Source organism: Harmonia axyridis, chromosome X (genome assembly GCF_914767665.1).
Source record: "Harmonia axyridis chromosome X, icHarAxyr1.1, whole genome shotgun sequence".
Taxonomy (NCBI): Eukaryota; Metazoa; Arthropoda; class Insecta; order Coleoptera; family Coccinellidae; genus Harmonia; species Harmonia axyridis.
The window spans coordinates 26770548-26791728 of NC_059508.1; the positions used below are offsets into that span (position 1 = coordinate 26770548).

At 33.5% G+C, this 21181-nt stretch overlaps 2 protein-coding genes across 2 annotated transcripts; both read right to left on the reverse strand.

Moving 5' to 3' along the window:
- Positions 1-9159: 9159 nt before the first annotated feature.
- LOC123686245 (histone H2A-like) lies at positions 9160-10228 on the reverse strand. The gene has a single exon (XM_045626264.1). The coding sequence runs from the start codon at positions 9754-9756 to the stop codon at positions 9250-9252; it is 507 nt and encodes a 168-aa protein (XP_045482220.1). The 5' UTR covers positions 9757-10228; the 3' UTR covers positions 9160-9249.
- A 10270-nt stretch (positions 10229-20498) lies between these two features.
- On the reverse strand, positions 20499-20960 carry LOC123686230 (histone H2B-like). Its single transcript, XM_045626246.1, has one exon. It carries the CDS (start codon positions 20916-20918, stop codon positions 20547-20549), a length of 372 nt encoding a protein of 123 aa, XP_045482202.1. The 5' UTR covers positions 20919-20960; the 3' UTR covers positions 20499-20546.
- Between the last annotated feature and the right edge of the window lie 221 nt (positions 20961-21181).

Sequence of the window (21181 nt, forward strand, 5' to 3'; positions counted from 1 at the left end):
ACAGTAGCTATTTGCTTCTGATTTTTCATGAGCGTTTTCTCATTTTTCTGTATGCTATTAAAATAGTTTCGATATAATTCTTCATCGTCTGAATCTAACGTTCCGAATAATATTTTTGAAATTTTACCACCAAGATTAACTAATCCTCTTTTAGTTTTAATACTCTTATTAAGAATCTCTTCAAGGGCTTTAAAGTTTATATCATTTGAATGTTGTAAATATTTATAATTTGCTGTCTGAGCAAAACCTAATTTTTGGTTTTTCAGATTTTCAATTTCCTTTTGATATTTGAAAATTATTTCCTCTATCCTATTTAAATCAATATGATAAATCAATTGTAGATTCTTATTCGTAACATAGGCTTTTCCTAATAAAACGGGTAATATATTATTTTCTAAGGGAATGATTTCGAGTGCGTTTATTATGATACTTATTTTTGTCCATAGAATTATCATTATTAGAGTAAGTAGTATACCATTTGTTTGGTCTATTTTTGAATCTGCAAATAAAATTTAAAACTTATTTTTTTCGTTGTTTCAATATTTTTTTATGATAAATATGTTTATTTTTATCGTCTTGAATACGATGAGAATCAATTTCTTTCGCATCTATCTTTTTGAATGCAGGATCAAGTTTTCGTGTGATTGGGGCTTTGATATAAGTTGGGTTTGTATTACAATAGGAGTAATTGAACGGTTCGTGACCTACGTAGCTTGATTGAAATTGTATGGGAGGTCGTTTGAATTTGCTTTTTCGACAAATATCATGGGGAAATTTATGGTAATTTATATCTTTCGAAAATTCTTCATTTATTTTCGTCTTTAAGTATTTTCGTTTTGGATCACTGGAAATATCCGTATAATTATGATCATTTACATCTTCTATCGATTTATGAATCAAAACATTATCATCTTTTTGTTCAATAGTATTTAATAATTCAGAGGGTTTATCTGATTTTTCTTCCGTGACTTTATTATTTTCAATTTCATTGGTTTCGCTTTTATTGGAATCATTAGTTATATCGCATTTGGAAAATACGTATTCAATGTTATTCATTTCTATAGGTTTCGACAATTGACTGTTTATTTCCTGTTTTGGATGATTAATGTCAATAGTTTTTTCATTTAATTTTCTAAAATTACTTGCAATACGCAGTTTCTGTTTTTGTGATAAATCTCTTTTTTCAGTTTCTAAATGACTAAGGTCTACTGGTACTTTAATAGGATTTTGATTTGTATTATCTAGGGTATGCTTCATGTCAATTCGTTTTCTAAAGTAGGGTCCCGAAAATTTCGTTCATTTGAGAAATTACTTTTCGATGTAGAAGGTTGTGAGAAAGAATTTCTCTTATTAGGATTTATATCAATATGAGTTAATTCTTCTACGAGAAAATCAGGGCTTCGATCATTATTATTATAGAATTTTCTCTGGGGATTATTTTGATATTGGGTCGAATAATTAGGTCTTTTTTGTGGATAAACTCGTGTCTGTACTGACATTCTTTCAGGTGGGGTAGTTATTCTTTGATTTGGATTCGGTTTAAAAACGTTTTGATTTCTCGACGTACTTGGAACACCAAACGTTTCACGTTGCGTAGGATAATGAGTATTTACTTGACGTTGCGTAAATTGTATCGGTCTCGAAGGGAATCTATGCTGCGTTTCATAATGCTGCGTTCGGTAATTATTATTTGAAAAATGATTGTATTTGTTTGTATTATTGCGATGATCGGAATAATTATTTCTCGATACATTTTTATGTATAGGATTTTTATTTCGACTTCTGTCTAATAATTCATACTGAGCCATATTACATAAATAATCTTTTACAGCGTTTACGGTATTATCAAAGTTAAATGCATTGTTAGTAATCAAATAAGTTCGTAATTCCATTGGGGAATTCGATATCAATACTGTTTTACATATTTTTAAAATATTTGATTTATAAATTAATTTCTCTGGATCAGGCATAGGATCTGAATCTATTCTATAATTAATTCGAATTTTCAACGATATTATTTTATCAATGAAATTTAACATGTCTTCATGTGGCTTCTTTGCTAAAAATTGCAATTGATGAATTAATACATCTAAATTTATTTGATCTCCGAATTTCGTATTTAAGAATCGTTTAAGAACGTCCCAATTGTTAGGTATATCAGAAGTAGATACCTCTGCTAATGCACGATCAGTAAGTTTCGATTTTACAACTGCGAAACAATAATCTTTAATTATTTGGGCTTCATTTGCAAACATGAATAAAAATTGTTCTGCGCTACGTAAGAACGAATGCAACTCATTTTCTTTTCCTGAAAATCTAGGTAATAACATTCCAAATTTTTCTGGCAATGTTAAATCTATTCTTTCTTGAGCCATATTTTTATTTTCTTTACGCTCTTTTTTACCTTTAAAATGCTTTACTGACGTAATCTTGATTAATTATCAATACAATAAAGTAAAATATAGTAATCGGTTTTTTAAATGAGTAACCTAGGGAAAACTCTTATGTCGGTTTTTTAAAGAAACCTAGGAAAAACTATGATACAGTTTTACACACAAAACTATTAAAAAGGATGACTCTTTTTGTCCAGAATAAGTAAACTGGGAAGAAAGGATTGGAAAGGATTTTGCTCACCAAATTGTATTCTGTGAAGTCGTCACGGGGCGCTACTCAGGTGATCAGGGCTTCTGGGTGGTTTTCTACTCTCTGTCCGGTTGTGCTGAACGGTTGAAACCGACGTCCTAGAAAGATCGATGTTGATTGAGTTGGATTCTTGGATCACTGCAGGAACTTCTTCTTCTGGCAGGAAAGAATTGCACAATCAATGTCACCAAATTTTCTTCTTTAATAGGAATGGCACAATCCCATCAACTCGTCGCCAATTATGTTTTTGTGGTGGAAAACCTCGTTTTTAAAAACAAAACGATTTATTTCGAATACAAAGCGAGACAATCTTTTCTTAATGGATACACAATCAATTCTTAAAGAATGACCAATCAATTCTTAATGAGTACACAGATTCAGTCCCCTTTATAGATTTTCTTATCTAAATTCCTAGGTGAATAACAATTCAATAACAAGTGAAACAAAGGGCTATTCATAAAGATGAAATGCTGAATCTGCAATTAGATACATTGTAATATGTAGTTCTTATGGGATTGAAGGAAAGGATCTATTTATTTAGTAAGGGTTCATATTATGTAATTATATATATATATATATATATATATATATATATATGTCGGAAGGATAACGAGGGCAATTGTTCATAAAACAAATCATAAGGATAAGGACAGTCCCTCTCAGAGAAATACCAACCGTAGACACGTGTTTCGGGCTTTCGGCCCTCATCAGTACGGTGAACAAGTGTTAGGATGTGCAACACTTGAAAGAAACAACAAACAAACAGAGTCAACAACACAACAACAGAACAACTGTTTGTTTGTTGTTTCTTTCAAGTGTTGCACATCCTAACACTTGTTCACCGTACTGATGAGGGCCGAAAGCCCGAAACACGTGTCTACGGTTGGTATTTCTCTGAGAGGGACTGTCCTTATCCTTATGATTTGTTTTATGAACAATTGCCGAATTGATTCGAATTTTGTAGAAATGAGTAAGAAGCATAGAAATAATCAGATTGCCGGAAGGACACTGCTCTTGTTATAGAAAGCTCAATTTTTATGAGCTCATCAACAGTTGAAACCATAGAAATATTGAGACTCTTAGGTAAAAAAAGGTTTTTGACCATTTTCTGTTGTTTATTTTAATACAAATCATTCAATGTTATAAATTTTTGAAATCAGGAAAAATTAAGCTTTCAAAACATGGCATAGAAATTTAGTGTTCCCTTTGAAAAAACATAACTTTGGGTCATAGCTTCGTAATTAAAAACCTTTTCGAAAACACGAGCACGCCACTGGATTCTACGTAAAAAAGTGTCTGTATAATGTTTAAATTTCGGAGCTCTAGCATCAGTACAAGCGGAGATGTAAAAGTTTTTCGATATCGCCATTTTTCCAATTTTCGCTTATAACTCGAAAACAAAAGGTGGCCAAAAATGAATTCTAACCTTGTTAGTTTCTCAAAACAAGAGACCGAGAATATGGGATATCAGATTTTGTCTATCACCTCAGGTTTAGAAGTTGTAGTGCAAAAACATCGAAATTTGCCCACTCTGTTTGTGAGGAGAAAATCAAATTTTGTCCCAGATATACAACATAAATTAACTATTGAACTGCTCAAAATAGTCATCATTCATTTTTCATTGCAATTAAGTTTTGAAATCATTATACAAACGTGTTTTTTCAGATGTAAATCAGAAATATTTCTATGCAAAATAACGATTTTCTTCCTTCTGAAACATAAAAAACTAAATATTAATTATTCATCAAACTTCAAAAATCATCGAAAGTTTTACTTTCACATGGCATGTTAAAATCATTAATATTTTCCATACAAGAAACATTTGGGGAAGTTCTGGAATCATAGGGATGATGATAATTAATTTGATATTTCAGTAAAGGCCGAGGAACAGAATTTAACTTAAATCCAGTTGATTTTGAAGGAATATTATAATCGCAAGTAAGAGGGCTTTCAGATATATTAGTACATTGAAATACGATATGAGGAAAAACCCAGTCTAATTATGTTCTAAATTTAGTTTCTCATGGATTACCTGAAACCTAAAACAGAACTTGTAATAAGCGACAATAAAAACTACTTGATCTGTTCATTGCTACCATACATGCATTACAAACACAATTAATTGTTGGCTGTTCAATCAAATACCTATTTATTGGAAACCTCGAACGCTGATTGGCTTGTTATGAGAATAAAATTTTTACATCGTGATACGTATACCGTGTAATGCTGAGTGACTGTGACGTCACATCCGTTGCCAGTGTTAGCACTAGCGGTTTCACCCCCCTGCTTTAAAGGCTGTCGTGTAACTTTGCCAAACCCCTCATTTGTAAGAATAACCCTTTTTACAGTCGCAGTTTTTGTTGCGCGTGTCACAGTATTGTTTCGCTATTTTGATCCACTCTGCTTATGTAATTGAAAGATTTGCGCGAGAATAAGTTATTATGATCCGATTTTCTAACGTTTCCATATCACATTCATTCTCAATTTCAGAAGTTCATCGCACCTGCGCCAACTCAGGAGATGGCAATAATCAAAGCAACCTGTTTTAATATGCACTGAAGGAATTCAGAAGTTACGTCACTAGGGAGACATTCTACAGGAGCATCGTTCAGAAATTTTTATTGCTCCGGAAGGAACACTTGACTTATTCGCTTTGTATCCAACATTCTGCCTTTTCAAGTATCTATGCTCGCTATTTAGCATAATGCACTGGACTTATTTCATCTTCACTCGCACACCAGTTTATAAAAGCTTCGTACGCTTTTCGGATAGCTACTCGAAGTTCTGGTGGCGTGGATTCAAATTCACAGTCGAACATTATCCGTTGAAATCGGCGATAATTTAATTAATGACTCAACTGTCGTCAGTATTATCAAAACTTGATTATTGGTGTGATAGATCGTTAAAACTGTTCAAGTATTCTAATGAAGAGTGTTTTTGGCCACAATGGAACGTATGTTCAAAGGGAAAATTAACAATCCGCTGAAGTTTACGGTTCTTAGTGACAAATTGTAGTTTAGTTATAAGTAGATTATAACGATATACTGTGATTGGTAGGTGTTACGATTAACCTATAATGTGGTAGGTAGTGGAGGTAGTTTGAGCCCCCCTCCCCAGGGACATGTTTTGCTATATATAGTTAGTAGCCTAACGTTTCTGAAGATCACATCGTTGGCGAAACGATTCGAGTGTGGTTCTACATAATTCATTAATCGTGAAACATTTTCATCATTCTCTACCTCGTTGAATTTTTCATATCGGGATGATATAAAATCATCCCGCGTGCTTTCAATTCCCGGATCCCAATTAACCGTAAAAAAATTTCCTTTTGTAGGTAAGATATCATTCACTTTACGCATTTTCAATTAGGTGTTCATGTTGTTAAGTTACGACTTTTATTCCTAGATTGTCGAACTTGTCGGATTGTCGGATTCTTCAGCAAGTAGAATTTTTGTAGCTTTTCGTCGATACATTTTCCTTACTACAACACGAACCCTAGCATTTTTCAAACCATGGGAGCGTTATTGATAGGTGTAGCTTTCCTACCTGTTAGTGTGAGTTCGAGGTATAGCGAAAGATGGTAAGTTCGCGAGTGTACAAGTGAACAATTGGTGGCTTCATTCGGAAACTCCCGCATTATTCGTCGATTTTATATTCGCTCGAACGCATTATGTTAGAGCTTTTCTACACCGCCCTTGAAAACCGAAAGTTGGAGCTGAAATACAGGGTGTTTCCTAAACATGCGGCAAAAATTCAGGGGGTTGTTCCTTGGACTATTCTAAGAATATTTTGTCCTTTGATGATTTTTGAAAAACCTATTTGTTTCGAAGATATAGGGGAAACAAAATTTCAGATAATAACATTTTATTATGAAAAATTACATGAAAATTCAACTCAACCTACAAAAACTGTTGAAAATGACCACCTCTAGCCAGCATACAAGCATCCAATCTTCTCCTCATTGACTGCCGAACCCTTTCAAAAACACCAGGATCATTTCTTATTAAGTTACACCCAGCAATGATCCGATTTCGCAAGTCTTCCACATTTTCTACTGGAGTGGTATAAACTGATGATTTTAGATGGCCCCATAGGAAATAATCTAAGAGGTTTAAGTCCGGGGAACGAGCAGGCCATAAATGAGGTCCACCTCTTCCAATCCAAATTATTATTAATTATTGAACTATGATTAATTTTAAAAATATGAAAAATGTTGTTCGCCCTGTATCTTCGAAACAAAGAGGTTTTTCAAAAATCATCCAAGGACAAAACATGCTTAAAATAGTCCAAGGAACAACCCCCTGAATTTTTGCCGTATGTTTAGGAAACACCCTGTATATCCCGCACCAAGGGCCCTGTGGAGAGGCTATGTTTTCTAACCTGACGCCCATCAGGTAAGTTATAATGTTAACCACAATTTTAGACTTTAGTATCATTTTCATATGTTTCGCTGTCGCTTATACAGTCCACCATTTCTCCACTAATTTAATGAACAATCGGACTCGACTTACCTGTTGCAACCTCGTAGTATAGTTATTTTTTATTGAGTTTGATTTCATTATCTTTTACTTTTGTTTTATTTCATTTTCAAAAGATAAAAGCACCAATTAACATAGCCCCATTAGTTGACATAACTATTGAATAATACAAAATAAATAAATTGTAGCTCGAAAGTAACTCCGAAATCCATCGTTGCCACCGGTACGATAATTATCGAATTATACGATAATTTATTCGATTCGATAAATCGAAGTTTGAAGGTCTAGTTAACTAGAATAAGTCCTTTTCTACTGTTCATAGTGGGGGACTGTTTTACAAATTTGTTCATTTTTATTCGAAAATAGACCATTATTCAGAACAACCCATTTCGTAAATTTCTTACCTGATCTCCCACTGTATTATATTAAGTCTTTCGACCCGATTATCTCGTCGGTGGGTTGCGATCGACCCGGGTCTAATAGCTACCTAAGCCACTGTATATAGGGTAAATGCACTGGTTAGCCGACCGTCAGTGTCTCTCGACTCGACCATTCCGTGATTTGAGATAAAATAATAATAAAATATATCTTGTAGTGTAAAATATTTCCGCCGTACGTGTTTTCTCGACCATTGCTACCCTTTCAAGATAGTTTGCATAGTAGGGGTATAGGTCAAAGTTTTCGCGCTGAAATAGTATATTGTGCAACAAGTGGGGAAAGTCCAACTTTTCTCGCGAGTTCACACGAGCGAGAAAAGGACTTTCTCCACATGTTGCACACTGTACTTTTCCTACAACTGCACAAATTTCAATAATTCAAGTAATGGACTTGATTCAAATCAAAATGTATGTGCGAATTTATCGCGTTTCCATAGAAACGACTCAAAAGCCCAATTACATTGGTCTACCAAGCGAGGTGTGGGCAAAGTGCTGTGAGAAATAATATTTCCCACAGTATGAGCAATACATAGTTTTGAAATTGAGTAAGCTATGAAGAATACGCTACTTTTCATAGCAGTTGTAGGAAAATGTATATTATTCGGCAGTCGCGAACTGGTATTGGAAAATTTTTACCTTTTATTTCTCGACCAAAGTGGTCGACAACCAATATGTAATTTCAATAATTGTTTATTTCAACCGATATATTTCTGTTGGATCATGTTCGTTTTTTTTTTTTGAATATTAGTTTGCGACCACTGAATTAACGTTGAAACATACTTATTCTACCTTTCATTTATTCTCGGTCGAGAACCAATTTGATTGTATAGTATATACAAAGCCACTTGAACTAGTCCATAAAAACGCTCGGCCAGATGTCTCTTTGAAATGGAAACCGCGATCCGCTAAATACCGGGGGTTTATTCGAAAGTATTGTTAGGCAATAAATTCACTGGCCCCAAAGGAATTTCTGGAAACTTGGACAACCCTTGAACATATAATTGAAATATTCTGGTTCCTCCAAGTGACTTTGGATATACTATACTTAATTCTCGACCACTTGTGGTCGGTGTTTTATATACTCATTAGTTTCTGAAAAGATATTAAGAACAAAATAACCAAATAATATTATTTAATATGAGTTCCTATTTTGAAATACTTATAGAAAATGAAAACTTTTGCAGAATAATTTTTTTACGTTCCCAGTGTTTCTTACTCAATTACCTCATCTGAAATCCATCTGATTGATATAAATATAAAATTTTTAAGTGAAGACGAGAAGCGAGCGGCCACTATTATTAGTGGTCGAAAACAAACAAAAAAATGGTCGAGAACTCTGCGGCATGGTCGTGACCCGAATGTTATTCAGATTTTCTGTTTTCACATTTCGAAGGTTGAATGCGAAGAGAACGTTTAAAATTATATGACAAATTATTTAAAACTAGCCAAAGAATCGATGAACATCAACACCTTTAAAATTTGATTAGTTTATGTGTGAAAAAGTCGTACCCGAAATCGATGTTTTTGTTAATTTGGTCGAAAATCAGAGCATTTACCCTACTTACGAATGTCAGTAGGACCGTGAAATTGTCGCAATTTTATTATACCCAAAGTGATCAGATGATAAAAAAATCTTTTCAATGAGGAAATATTGTGGCCCTGAAAAGGGCCGTTTCACATACAGATTGTATTTATGATTTCTTTTCTGTCTTCTTTGGCAAGAGGACGGCTTGGATATTCGGTAAAACACCACCTTGAGCGATAGTTACTCCCGATAGCAATTTGTTCAACTCTTCGTCGTTTCTGATTGCCAGCTGAAGATGTCTGGGAATAATTCTGGTTTTCTTGTTGTCACGTGCTGCGTTACCGGCCAATTCCAAAACTTCGGCGGCTAGATATTCCATAACAGCGGCTAGATAGACGGGTGCTCCAGCTCCAACTCGTTCAGCATAATTTCCTTTGCGTAATAAACGATGAATACGACCAACTGGAAATTGTAATCCAGCTCGGTTGGAACGAGACTTTGCCTTACCCTTAACTTTTCCACCTTTACCGCGACCAGACATTATAATATAATAATATAATACGCGAATATGGGAGAGTAAAATGATTGTTGGGCTTTGATAATTCCTCGAAAATGTCCTCGTATACATATATATATACTCGCGGTTTCGACCAATCAGCGTAGTACGTTCCATACTCTGAATGAGGTAGGGCTTAGTATACTAATTTCATACATTGAATGCCATTGATTGCCATCCATAGAGTTTGAATTATTATTTGTTTTTTGTTTGTTTTTTTATTTGCATACAGTCCCAATATATTTGATAATTGGTTCCGCAAACAGCTAGAAATTAACAGGAAGAAAAATACAATCGCACAGTTGACTATGCAGGTTTAGTCATTTCATTTGAATCTTTCACCTTAATGAAACATTCGTCTGTAATATATAAATCATCTAGTGCTGCGATCACTATTCTGTAAATGACATCTATCATCTGCGTATAGAGCTAGCATATTCCTTGACCTTTTTGGGGCGTTGCATATGCAGATGTTGTTGATTTTGGGCTTAGAACTGAACCTTGAGGCACTCCTGCTTCCATTTGTCTGGTGGGGATATTACGTCGTCTATTTTGACATAAAAACTCTTCAGAATCCGAAAAGCTCGAGCGTTCTATCAGATACGGATCAAAATAATGATTTTGACTTATTTATTCGGTGTGATGTCATTTTGATGATGACATCAGCATATTGGATTCCCTTCACTTCTAGGTACTGTTGTTGCCTAGTGATACCGGCAGCTAGATAGGTCAGGAGAGGAGTTTTTTTTCATCTTTCGTAGAAGTAGATTGTGTGATATTAACTACGTCCTTTGGGGAGACCTCTGATTGCTTACGGGCTCTAGAGTTTCCGTTAATTGAAGAACACGTAATGATTGTAACAGCATGATATATGTAATCTTTTAGCGTTAGTTACTCTGAGAAATACAGAGTTGAAAATTACTACACAGCAGAAAGGATGCCCCAAGAATAGGATCGAAAGAACAGCTAATAGACATCCTAATTAGGAAAAAATCTGGGTAAATCTTTTTACGACATACATATTTAAATTTTGAGAATATACAAGATCCGACCCCAATTAAAATAAACTTCCTGGAGTATGCGACTGGAGAACTATGATATCATCTAACATTCTAAGGCAAACATAACCACTAAGCAGATCCCCAATTAATGGGGGCCATTTCTATCGAGACTCCTCCACCCCTACTCAACTCTATCTATAAACAACTGAACGGCTACTGAAACGAAAAAAAAAGGTTTCAATATCAGAGGCAACAATCTACACAACAGTTGTAGAATCTATTTTAACTTATGGCTGTGAATGCTGGCAACTTCCAGAAAAAAAAAGACCATAGACAAATTAGAGATGGACATTTCGATAAGATCTTGTAGAGTTTCCAGATTGCAACATATCAGGAACGAAGAGATAAGAAGGGAAACTGGGCGGGATTTTACAACGGTAGAACGCATGGAAACTAAACAGTTACTGATATTATTTATATATATATATATATATATATATATATATATATATATATATACATATATATTGTCTCCAGATAACAGTCGTACTATAAATATCGTGAATCTTTAAGGGAATTCGACTGATAAGAAGGATTTCAGTTTTACTCTTACAGAGCCCAATGTCAACACTGGCTGAATTTATAGCAAAAATACTCTCGAATGCTTACAACCAAAATAATGACTATTATATAAAAGATTCGTTTGAATTTGCAACATTTATTAATGACCTTGCTATTCCACCAGAATATGAAGTAGTCTCATTAGATGTGGTAAACCTGTTTGGGAATATATATAAAGAACTAGTGATGAAAGTGCTAGAGACTAAGTGGAGTAAGATTGAAGAACATTGTAATGTACCCAAAACACTGTTTATGGAGATCGTTGAGTTCATACTCGATAACAACTATTTCATATTTGAAGGGAAATTTTATGTACAGACATTTGGCTGTGCTATGGGGTCCAAACTTAGCCCGGTACTGTCCCTTTATGTTATGGATTATGTTTTGGACATTTCCATTCCAAAGTTGTCCTTCAAGGTGTTTTTCTTAAAAAAATTTGTAGATGATTTGATACTTGCAATACCGAAAACAGGCTTGGAGGAGATAATTCAGGTATTTAACAGTTTTGACTTGAACATCCAATTTACAAGTGAAAGAGAAGATGAAAATAATTCTGTTCCATTCCTGGATACAAAGGTTTGCAGAATAAATAACATAATTAAACTGGACTGGTATCAAAAAGAAACAAATTCAAACAAATTCATACATTTCAAATCAGAACATCCGATAAACATGAAAATAAATTGTATCAAAGAAATGAAAAACAGGATACAAAGAATCTGCCATCCAGATATGGTGGATGCGAACATAAAGAAATTACATGAGATCTTTCGGCAAAATTCCTATCCAAAACAAATGCTCGACAAACTAATGTATGAAACTGACAGAGTCTCCATAACAGAATCTCGACGAAAACCTGAACAAATTGAAAATATAGTTCAAGATGATCCTGTAATAAAATATGGCAGCCTTCCCAACATAGGAAATCTAACCAGCAAAATTAAGAATTGTTTTAAAGATGAAAAAGTAAAAATAAGTACATACAACACGAAAACTATCAAGATGTTATACAGTAAATTGAAAGATATAACACCAAACCCACTGAAATCTAATGTAGTGTATAAAATTAAATGTTCCGAATGTGATAGCACCTATGTGGGACAAACATCTCAATGGTTAAAGAGTCGATTAACTTTACATAAGAGTGATATCCGGACAATGAACCCACGATGTGCTTTAGCTGTACACTCAATGAAAAAGGATCATAAAATTGATTTTGAAAATACAGAAGTATTATGTACGGAAGGTAAATATAATAAAAGACTGATACAAGAAATGATCAACATAAGAAATCAAGAAAATCCAATAAATAAAAAAACTGACGTACAAAGATTAAGCAATGTTTACACGTTCCTGTTAACATATCCAAACCGGGAACGAGTCTATGATGGACCACTAGACGAATAAAAATAAGAAGAAAAAGTAAACCAAAGTTGACGCAATGAGATTCTGTGATATGTACCAAAGAAAATAATTAAGTTAGGTTAGACACACTGTTTATACTTCACATCCAATTGACAAAGAAAGATTAATCCAACTGATAGAGTATTTGAGACTAATTTACTTAAAAAGCGTTAATTGATGAATTTTAACTTATTAAGGAGACAACCTCAAATTCTGTAAGTGACTGTTTTTAAAGATTTGGGAAAGTTCTTTTTGTATATGTAATTTTAATTTTAATTGTTAAAATTGTAGTAACCCTGAGGAAGGAACTAACCAGTTCCGAAAGCTTGGTATGAATAAAGAGTAGAACTGAAATCCTTCTTATCAGTCGAATTCCCTTAAAGATTCACGATATATATATATATATATATATATATAAATCGAGGTGTATGTTTGGTTGTCTCGTCTTGAATCATGATTTTCTTTGTTGGTTGAAATATACTATATATATATATATATATATATATATATATATATATATATATATATACAGGGTGAGTCTTTGACTTGTACATATATTTTAACCCAAGATTCCTGAGGTCAAAAGAAACACTTTTTTCCTTTACCATTTTTTCCGATTCGGCCCGGTTAAAAAGATACAGGCTGTTGAAAATCGTTAAAAAAATGTGATTATCGGCTATATCTCGGAAATGGTTGTATCGAAGGAAATGATTTTTGAAATATAGCTTTTTTTTGATGTGATACATCTTCTCCGAACACCAGATTCCATACACATTCTTCTGTTTCTATGTTATGAACATAACATACCATCAAAATACCAGAAATTCGAAGAAACCAACTCTTAATAGTAATTTGAACGTTCATTGAAGAATATTTGGCTAATTTGAAAAATAAAAGTATTCTTCATATTTTCTCGTACAAAGCGCCGTTTTCGAATAACTTGATCTTAAAAAAAAAAAATTATCTGTGAAATTCAAAAAATTGGGTACTTTGGCTGAATGCAACTCTGTTCTATTGTGGAAAAAAAACCACAGAAATGAATATTTACTATGAAGTCATGTCTCAGATTTAAGAATTGAAGTACTAGCCAACTTAGTTTGAAAATGAAGTTATTTGAATAAGCTCACCTCAACTCCTCGATTTGATTAAAAATCACTGAGCTTTGGCACAGCTCTGATAATAAGAAGATACTTCACTAAAATCAACATTCTTTTTGAAAAGTCCAGATTATTCATAAAACCCATGTTTAAAAAAGTTTTCACAAAATAGTCCCATTATAATGACAACAATCAATATCCCACTAAAGACTGCTGCTATCGAACAATACTGTATTCTTCTTCGGCTCATTCTAACTCACATCGAAACATACCACACACATCGAAACATACCACTAGGTACATACTAGACAAATTTTCATGTGATTGAGATTGAATACTTTTATTCTTTTGCTATTCCATAAATTCATCCTAAGAGCTTATGATTGACATACTTCCAAGAGGGCCATAATTGTTTTAATGTGAAAACAAATCAGGTGAGTTGAAAGAAACCAAATATTCTATTGTGGATAATTATATTGAATACTTCTCATTTATTTTCAATGCCAAAATCAAGATGAATTAAGTAGTAAAGTTGGCTATAATGTAGGTACACATTAACAACAAATTTGATTACAAGTGGAGTCTAACATTTTCCATTGATTACAGAGCCAGAATATTTTACATATTTCCATATTTTCATACTGATGGTTTCAAAAATATTGATGCATTTCAATATTTTTATGAGATAGTTGGAACAAATCAAATGCTTCATTTCATAACAAATATCTTATAACAATAACAGTGTAAACTGTAAATGAAAATTTTAGGTTAGAACATAGATTATTCGAACCGAACTGCTGTGTTTATATTTGGCATCACTCGAAATTTGAAATTCAAACTTAAAACCACAGATTACTATAGTCTGTGTTAGATCTTTCATAGATGAATATTATTTATTTGAGATTTTAAGGTTAATTCTTGCACGAAAAATAAACAACGATATCATATAAATGAAATATAATGAATGAATGGATATGAGTATCAGAGCTAATATGGCTGGTAGCGAGCTCAATTCGTTATAATTATCGAAAATGAAATAGAAATCAAGAGAAGAATATTTAATCTTTAGCGTCAACGAAATTGGAATAACTCATTTATTTGATTATAAACACTACTTTGTTCAACAAATGGAATGTTAAACGTAAGTTTATGATGGTTTTTCTAATTTAGTAGCTTATTTCCAAGGTTCGAGAGGTATATCTTATGCTTGAGAAAACTTCAGTGTTCCGGTTTTCAGGGGTGAATTAGCTCATTTTGAAAATTTAAAATGGCTATATCTTTTTAACAGGGCCGAATCGGAAAAAATGGTAAATGAAAAAAGTGTTTCTTTTGACCTCAAGAACCTTCGGTTAAAATATATGTACAAGTCAAAGACTCACCCTGTATATATATATATATATATATATATATATATATATATATATATATAGATATATGTCGGAAGGATAACGAGGGTAATTGTTCATAAAACAAATCATAAGGATAAGGACAGTCCCTCTCAGAGAACTGTCCTTATCCTTATGATTTGTTTTATGAACAATTACCCTCGTTATCCTTCCGACATGTTATTATTCCTGGATTCGGATGTCACGCAGTTAGTTATAGCTTTTCGCGTGGTGATGTCGGTTGTTGCCCGAAAACACATTGGGTCTTCCTGCTGAAACCACAAATGGATTGCTGGCTTCTGTTGTTGACTCTGTTTGTTTGTTGTTTCTTTCAAGTGTTGCACATCCTAACACTTGTTCACCGTACTGATGAGGGCCGAAAGCCCGAAACACGTGTCTACGGTTAGTATTTCTCTGAGAGGGACTGTCCTTATCCTTATATAGATATATATATATATATATATATATAGATATATATATTGATATATATATATAGATATATATATATATATATATATATATATATATATATATATATATATTTTTAACAATCACTGTTTGCAACAGGTTTATATATATATATATATATATATATATATATATATATATATATATATATATACAAAATATGATAATTTCCTAAAGTAATTAATAAACAATGGTTTAAGGGGTGTTGGAAAACTTCAATTGTTACTAACTTCTTTATTTCATCAGTCGACGTTTCGATCCTTGGTTGGGATCTTCTTCAGGACTTCTATAAAACAAACAACATACAAATATAACAAACATTGCAGAAAAGACAACATGTTAAAACGCACCGAAATGCGAAGAGTTACCAGATCTTAAGTTGCACTGAATCTTATACAGATTTGGAGGAAAAAATTATTAATTAACTTGAACACAAAATAGTCTCTAATACAATAACGTCTCTTTTTTATATCACACACTTCCTTATTCTCTTGAAAACTTATTTTTGAAATTCTTTCTTCATCCATCTGACAACTGCGTAAAAAACGAACGGGGTTAGGTCGGGTTCATAGAACATCATAGATCTTCAACTGACATTGGAGAACATAGAACTTGAGATCAACAACTCACTCTCACTAAGTTGGTTTGAATGTATCAGATATGAATAAATGTTGCTAATGTTCTCTATATCCTTTCTGTAGTTCATGGAATTTTCATGTCGCTTAATGTGAATCATCTCCAGGAAACATCTTTTTCTCATATTCTCCTCGCACTCCAAGACTGTCACCGAATCATAGTCCATTCGATGGTCAACTGATCTTACATGTTCTGCCAGTGCACAAATCTTTCTAGGATTCTTAATGTCGCTGATATGTTGAGTTATTCTTCTTTTAAGTTGTTGGGATGTTTGTCCGATATACACCTCATCACAATTTTGACAGGGTATTCTGTATACAACACAGCTTTTCTTATCAGTTTCTATCCTATCTTTCAAATTACTATAAAGTCTCTTTACTTTAAATTCAGTTCTAGGTATCACTTTGATGTTATCAGTTTTTAATAAGTTTATTAAGGATTTTGTCATTACATTAATCAGTGGAATGGAAGTAAATATAATTCTCTGATCTAAATTGGTGGATGCGATTTCGTCATTATTCTGTGGCTGTCCAGAATTCGATGAATTGTGTATCAATTTCTTTAAAAGGTTCTTGGGGTAACCATTCTCAAGCATCAACTGATATAATAGTTTCATATTCTTCTCCTTCAGAGTGGGGTGTGATATTCTTTGTATACGATTCTTCAATCCTGTAACCATATTGATTTTTTGTCTCTGAGGGTGGTTGGAAAAATAATGCAAGTATCTACCTGAGCTAGAGGGCTTTCTATACCAATCAAGAATCAGTGTATTGTCAGGTCTTCTAATGACTAGGGTATCTAGGAAAGGCACACTATTGTTATTTTCTAATTCTATGGTAAATTTTATAGACTCACTCTGTCTGTTGAACCTTTCAAGAGTGTAAGATGTCTTATCACTGGGAACTGCACAAATGATGTCATCTACATATTTTTTAATAAAAGGCATCTCAAAGGGGATATCTGTTAGGATGCCATCTAGGAGGAAATCCATCACTACCTCTGCAATGGAAGGGCTGAATTTAGACCCCATTGGGGAACCTAGTATTTGGTTGTAGAAATTACCTTGGAAGATGAAATAGTTGGAGTTGAAAAGAAATCTGATGATGTTGATGAAGTCTTCCTTAGGTATTGTGGTGTGGCTACTGATTGATTCCCATCTGTGTTGAATTGCAGACAGAGCTAATTCTAATGAAATATTGGTAAAGAGGGATACCACATCAAGGCTGATGAGGACATAATCTTCTGGCAATTGGAATTCACTAATGAAGGTGGAAAAAGAGAAAGAATCTTCTACGTAATATCTGCCTCTAGAAACACTTAAATAACTTGAAATTATTTCAGATATATAACCTGATATCTTAGATGTTGGTGTATTCAAAGAGGAGATGATGGGTCTGAGGGAGAGAACAGGTTTATGGACTTTAGGTAGACTTTAGGAAGACTTCATCAACATCATCAGATTTCTTTTCAACTCCAACTATTTCATCTTCCAAGGTAATTTCTACAACCAAATACTAGGTTCCCCAATGGGGTCTAAATTCAGCCCTTCCATTGCAGAGGTAGTGATGGATTTCCTCCTAGATGGCATCCTAACAGATATCCCCTTTGAGATGCCTTTTATTAAAAAATATGTAGATGACATCATTTGTGCAGTTCCCAGTGATAAGACATCTTACACTCTTGAAAGGTTCAACAGACAGAGTGAGTCTATAAAATTTACCATAGAATTAGAAAATAACAATAATTCCTGCAAGATTTTATGGACTACCTAAAGTCCATAAACCTGTTCTCTCCCTCAGACCCATCATCTCCTCTTTGAATACACCAACATCTAAGATATCAGGTTATATATCTGAAATAATTTCAAGTTATTTAAGTGTTTCTAGAGGCAGATATTACGTAGAAGATTCTTTCTCTTTTTCCACCTTCATTAGTGAATTCCAATTGCCAGAAGATTATGTCCTCATCAGCCTTGATGTGGTATCCCTCTTTACCAATATTTCATTAGAATTAGCTCTGTCTGCAATTCAACACAGATGGGAATCAATCAGTAGCCACACCACAATACCTAAGGAAGACTTCATCAACATCATCAGATTTCTTTTCAACTCCAACTATTTCATCTTCCAAGGTAATTTCTACAACCAAATACTAGGTTCCCCAATGGGGTCTAAATTCAGCCCTTCCATTGCAGAGGTAGTGATGGATTTCCTCCTAGATGGCATCCTAACAGATATCCCCTTTGAGATGCCTTTTATTAAAAAATATGTAGATGACATCATTTGTGCAGTTCCCAGTGATAAGACATCTTACACTCTTGAAAGGTTCAACAGACAGAGTGAGTCTATAAAATTTACCATAGAATTAGAAAATAACAATAGTGTGCCTTTCCTAGATACCCTAGTCATTAGAAGACCTGACAATACACTGATTCTTGATTGGTATAGAAAGCCCTCTAGCTCAGGTAGATACTTGCATTATTTTTCCAACCACCCTCAGAGACAAAAAATCAATATGGTTACAGGATTGAAGAATCGTATACAAAGAATATCACACCCCACTCTGAAGGAGAAGAATATGAAACTATTATATCAGTTGATGCTTGAGAATGGTTACCCCAAGAACCTTTTAAAGAAATTGATACACAATTCATCGAATTCTGGACAGCCACAGAATAATGACGAAATCGCATCCACCAATTTAGATCAGAGAATTATATTTACTTCCATTCCACTGATTAATGTAATGACAAAATCCTTAATAAACTTATTAAAAACTGATAACATCAAAGTGATACCTAGAACTGAATTTAAAGTAAAGAGACTTTATAGTAATTTGAAAGATAGGATAGAAACTGATAAGAAAAGCTGTGTTGTATACAGAATACCCTGTCAAAATTGTGATGAGGTGTATATCGGACAAACATCCCAACAACTTAAAAGAAGAATAACTCAACATATCAGCGACATTAAGAATCCTAGAAAGATTTGTGCACTGGCAGAACATGTAAGATCAGTTGACCATCGAATGGACTATGATTCGGTGACAGTCTTGGAGTGCGAGGAGAATATGAGAAAAAGATGTTTCCTGGAGATGATTCACATTAAGCGACATGAAAATTCCATGAACTACAGAAAGGATATAGAGAACATTAGCAACATTTATTCATATCTGATACATTCAAACCAACTTAGTGAGAGTGAGTTGTTGATCTCAAGTTCTATGTTCTCCAATGTCAGTTGAAGATCTATGATGTTCTATGAACCCGACCTAACCCCGTTCGTTTTTTACGCAGTTGTCAGATGGATGAAGAAAGAATTTCAAAAATAAGTTTTCAAGAGAATAAGGAAGTGTGTGATATAAAAAAGAGACGTTATTGTATTAGAGACTATTTTGTGTTCAAGTTAATTAATAATTTTTTCCTCCAAATCTGTATAAGATTCAGTGCAACTTAAGATCTGGTAACTCTTCGCATTTCGGTGCGTTTTAACATGTTGTCTTTTCTGCAATGTTTGTTATATTTGTATGTTGTTTGTTTTATAGAAGTCCTGAAGAAGATCCCAACCAAGGATCGAAACGTCGACTGATGAAATAAAGAAGTTAGTAACAATTGAAGTTTTCCAACACCCCTTAAACCATTGTTTATATATATATATATATATATATATATATATATATATATATATATATATATATATCTATATATATATATATATATATATATATATATATATATATATATATATATATATATATATATATATATACATATATATATATATATATATATATATATATATATATCTACTCACACCACGAATGGGCTGGTTGAGATGCATCTAACTGGGAACACAGCCAAACTTGGACTTCACGAAGATCTAATAGAGAAGGCGCAAAAGGAGATGATCTTGTGGACCACGAGAATTGTGAGAAGTTTCCTCAGAAGCAATTGAGTGTTGCCTTGTTCTGAGAGGAACCGGCAACCTCTAAGCCTTACCCTGCAACGGTATAAATATATATTTATATATATATATAGTAACAATTGAAAAGCAGGTAAATAACATTGAACCGAATATATATACATATATATATATATATATGATATTGGTGTGCAAAATTATCAGACATGGTATAGGAAGTTGACGAACATATTCGAATTATATTAGTATGGATTATTTCAAATTGATAAATCTACATGTCGTTAACGGTGAAATTAGATATCAGACTATAATTATAAGTTTTAAAAATTTGTGGTTCTGAAAAGAACCGTTTGATATGCAACAACAATTCCTGCTTTATTTGGAACTGGTGTATTTTGTTACTGCTTTAGTTCCTTCGCTGACGGCGTGTTTTGCCAACTCACCGGGCAAGAGAAGGCGCACTGCTGTTTGAATTTCCCTGCTGGTTATTGTCGAACGTTTGTTGTAGTGAGCAAGTCTACTCGCCTCGGCGGCGATGCGTTCGAAAATATCATTAACGAAACTGTTCATGATGCTCATAGCCTTGCTTGAAATACCCGTATCCGGATGGACTTGTTTCAATACTTTATAAATGTAGATAGCGTAACTTTCCTTCCTCTTGCGTTTCTTCTTCTTGTCGCTTTTAGAAATGTTTTTTTGGGCCTTGCCAGCTTTCTTGGCAGCTTTTCCGCTAGTTTTAGGAGGCATCTTCAATCGATCAATCTGACGATAAGTGAAAACTAAAAAATTACCTTCTCAGTGTAAACTTTTTATTTGAGATCGTACCACCTAAATTGACTCCACCTATTTAAGTTCGGGTATATACCCGAACCTACAAACTTCAAAAGAAAATAGAAGTTGGTCCCGGGTCATCTCCGACAAAACCATTTAGGAACCATAGCACTGCCTTTCACAACACTGCTGACGCATCACCTGAATAATCAACTGATGGACATTTCATCAAACCCGAA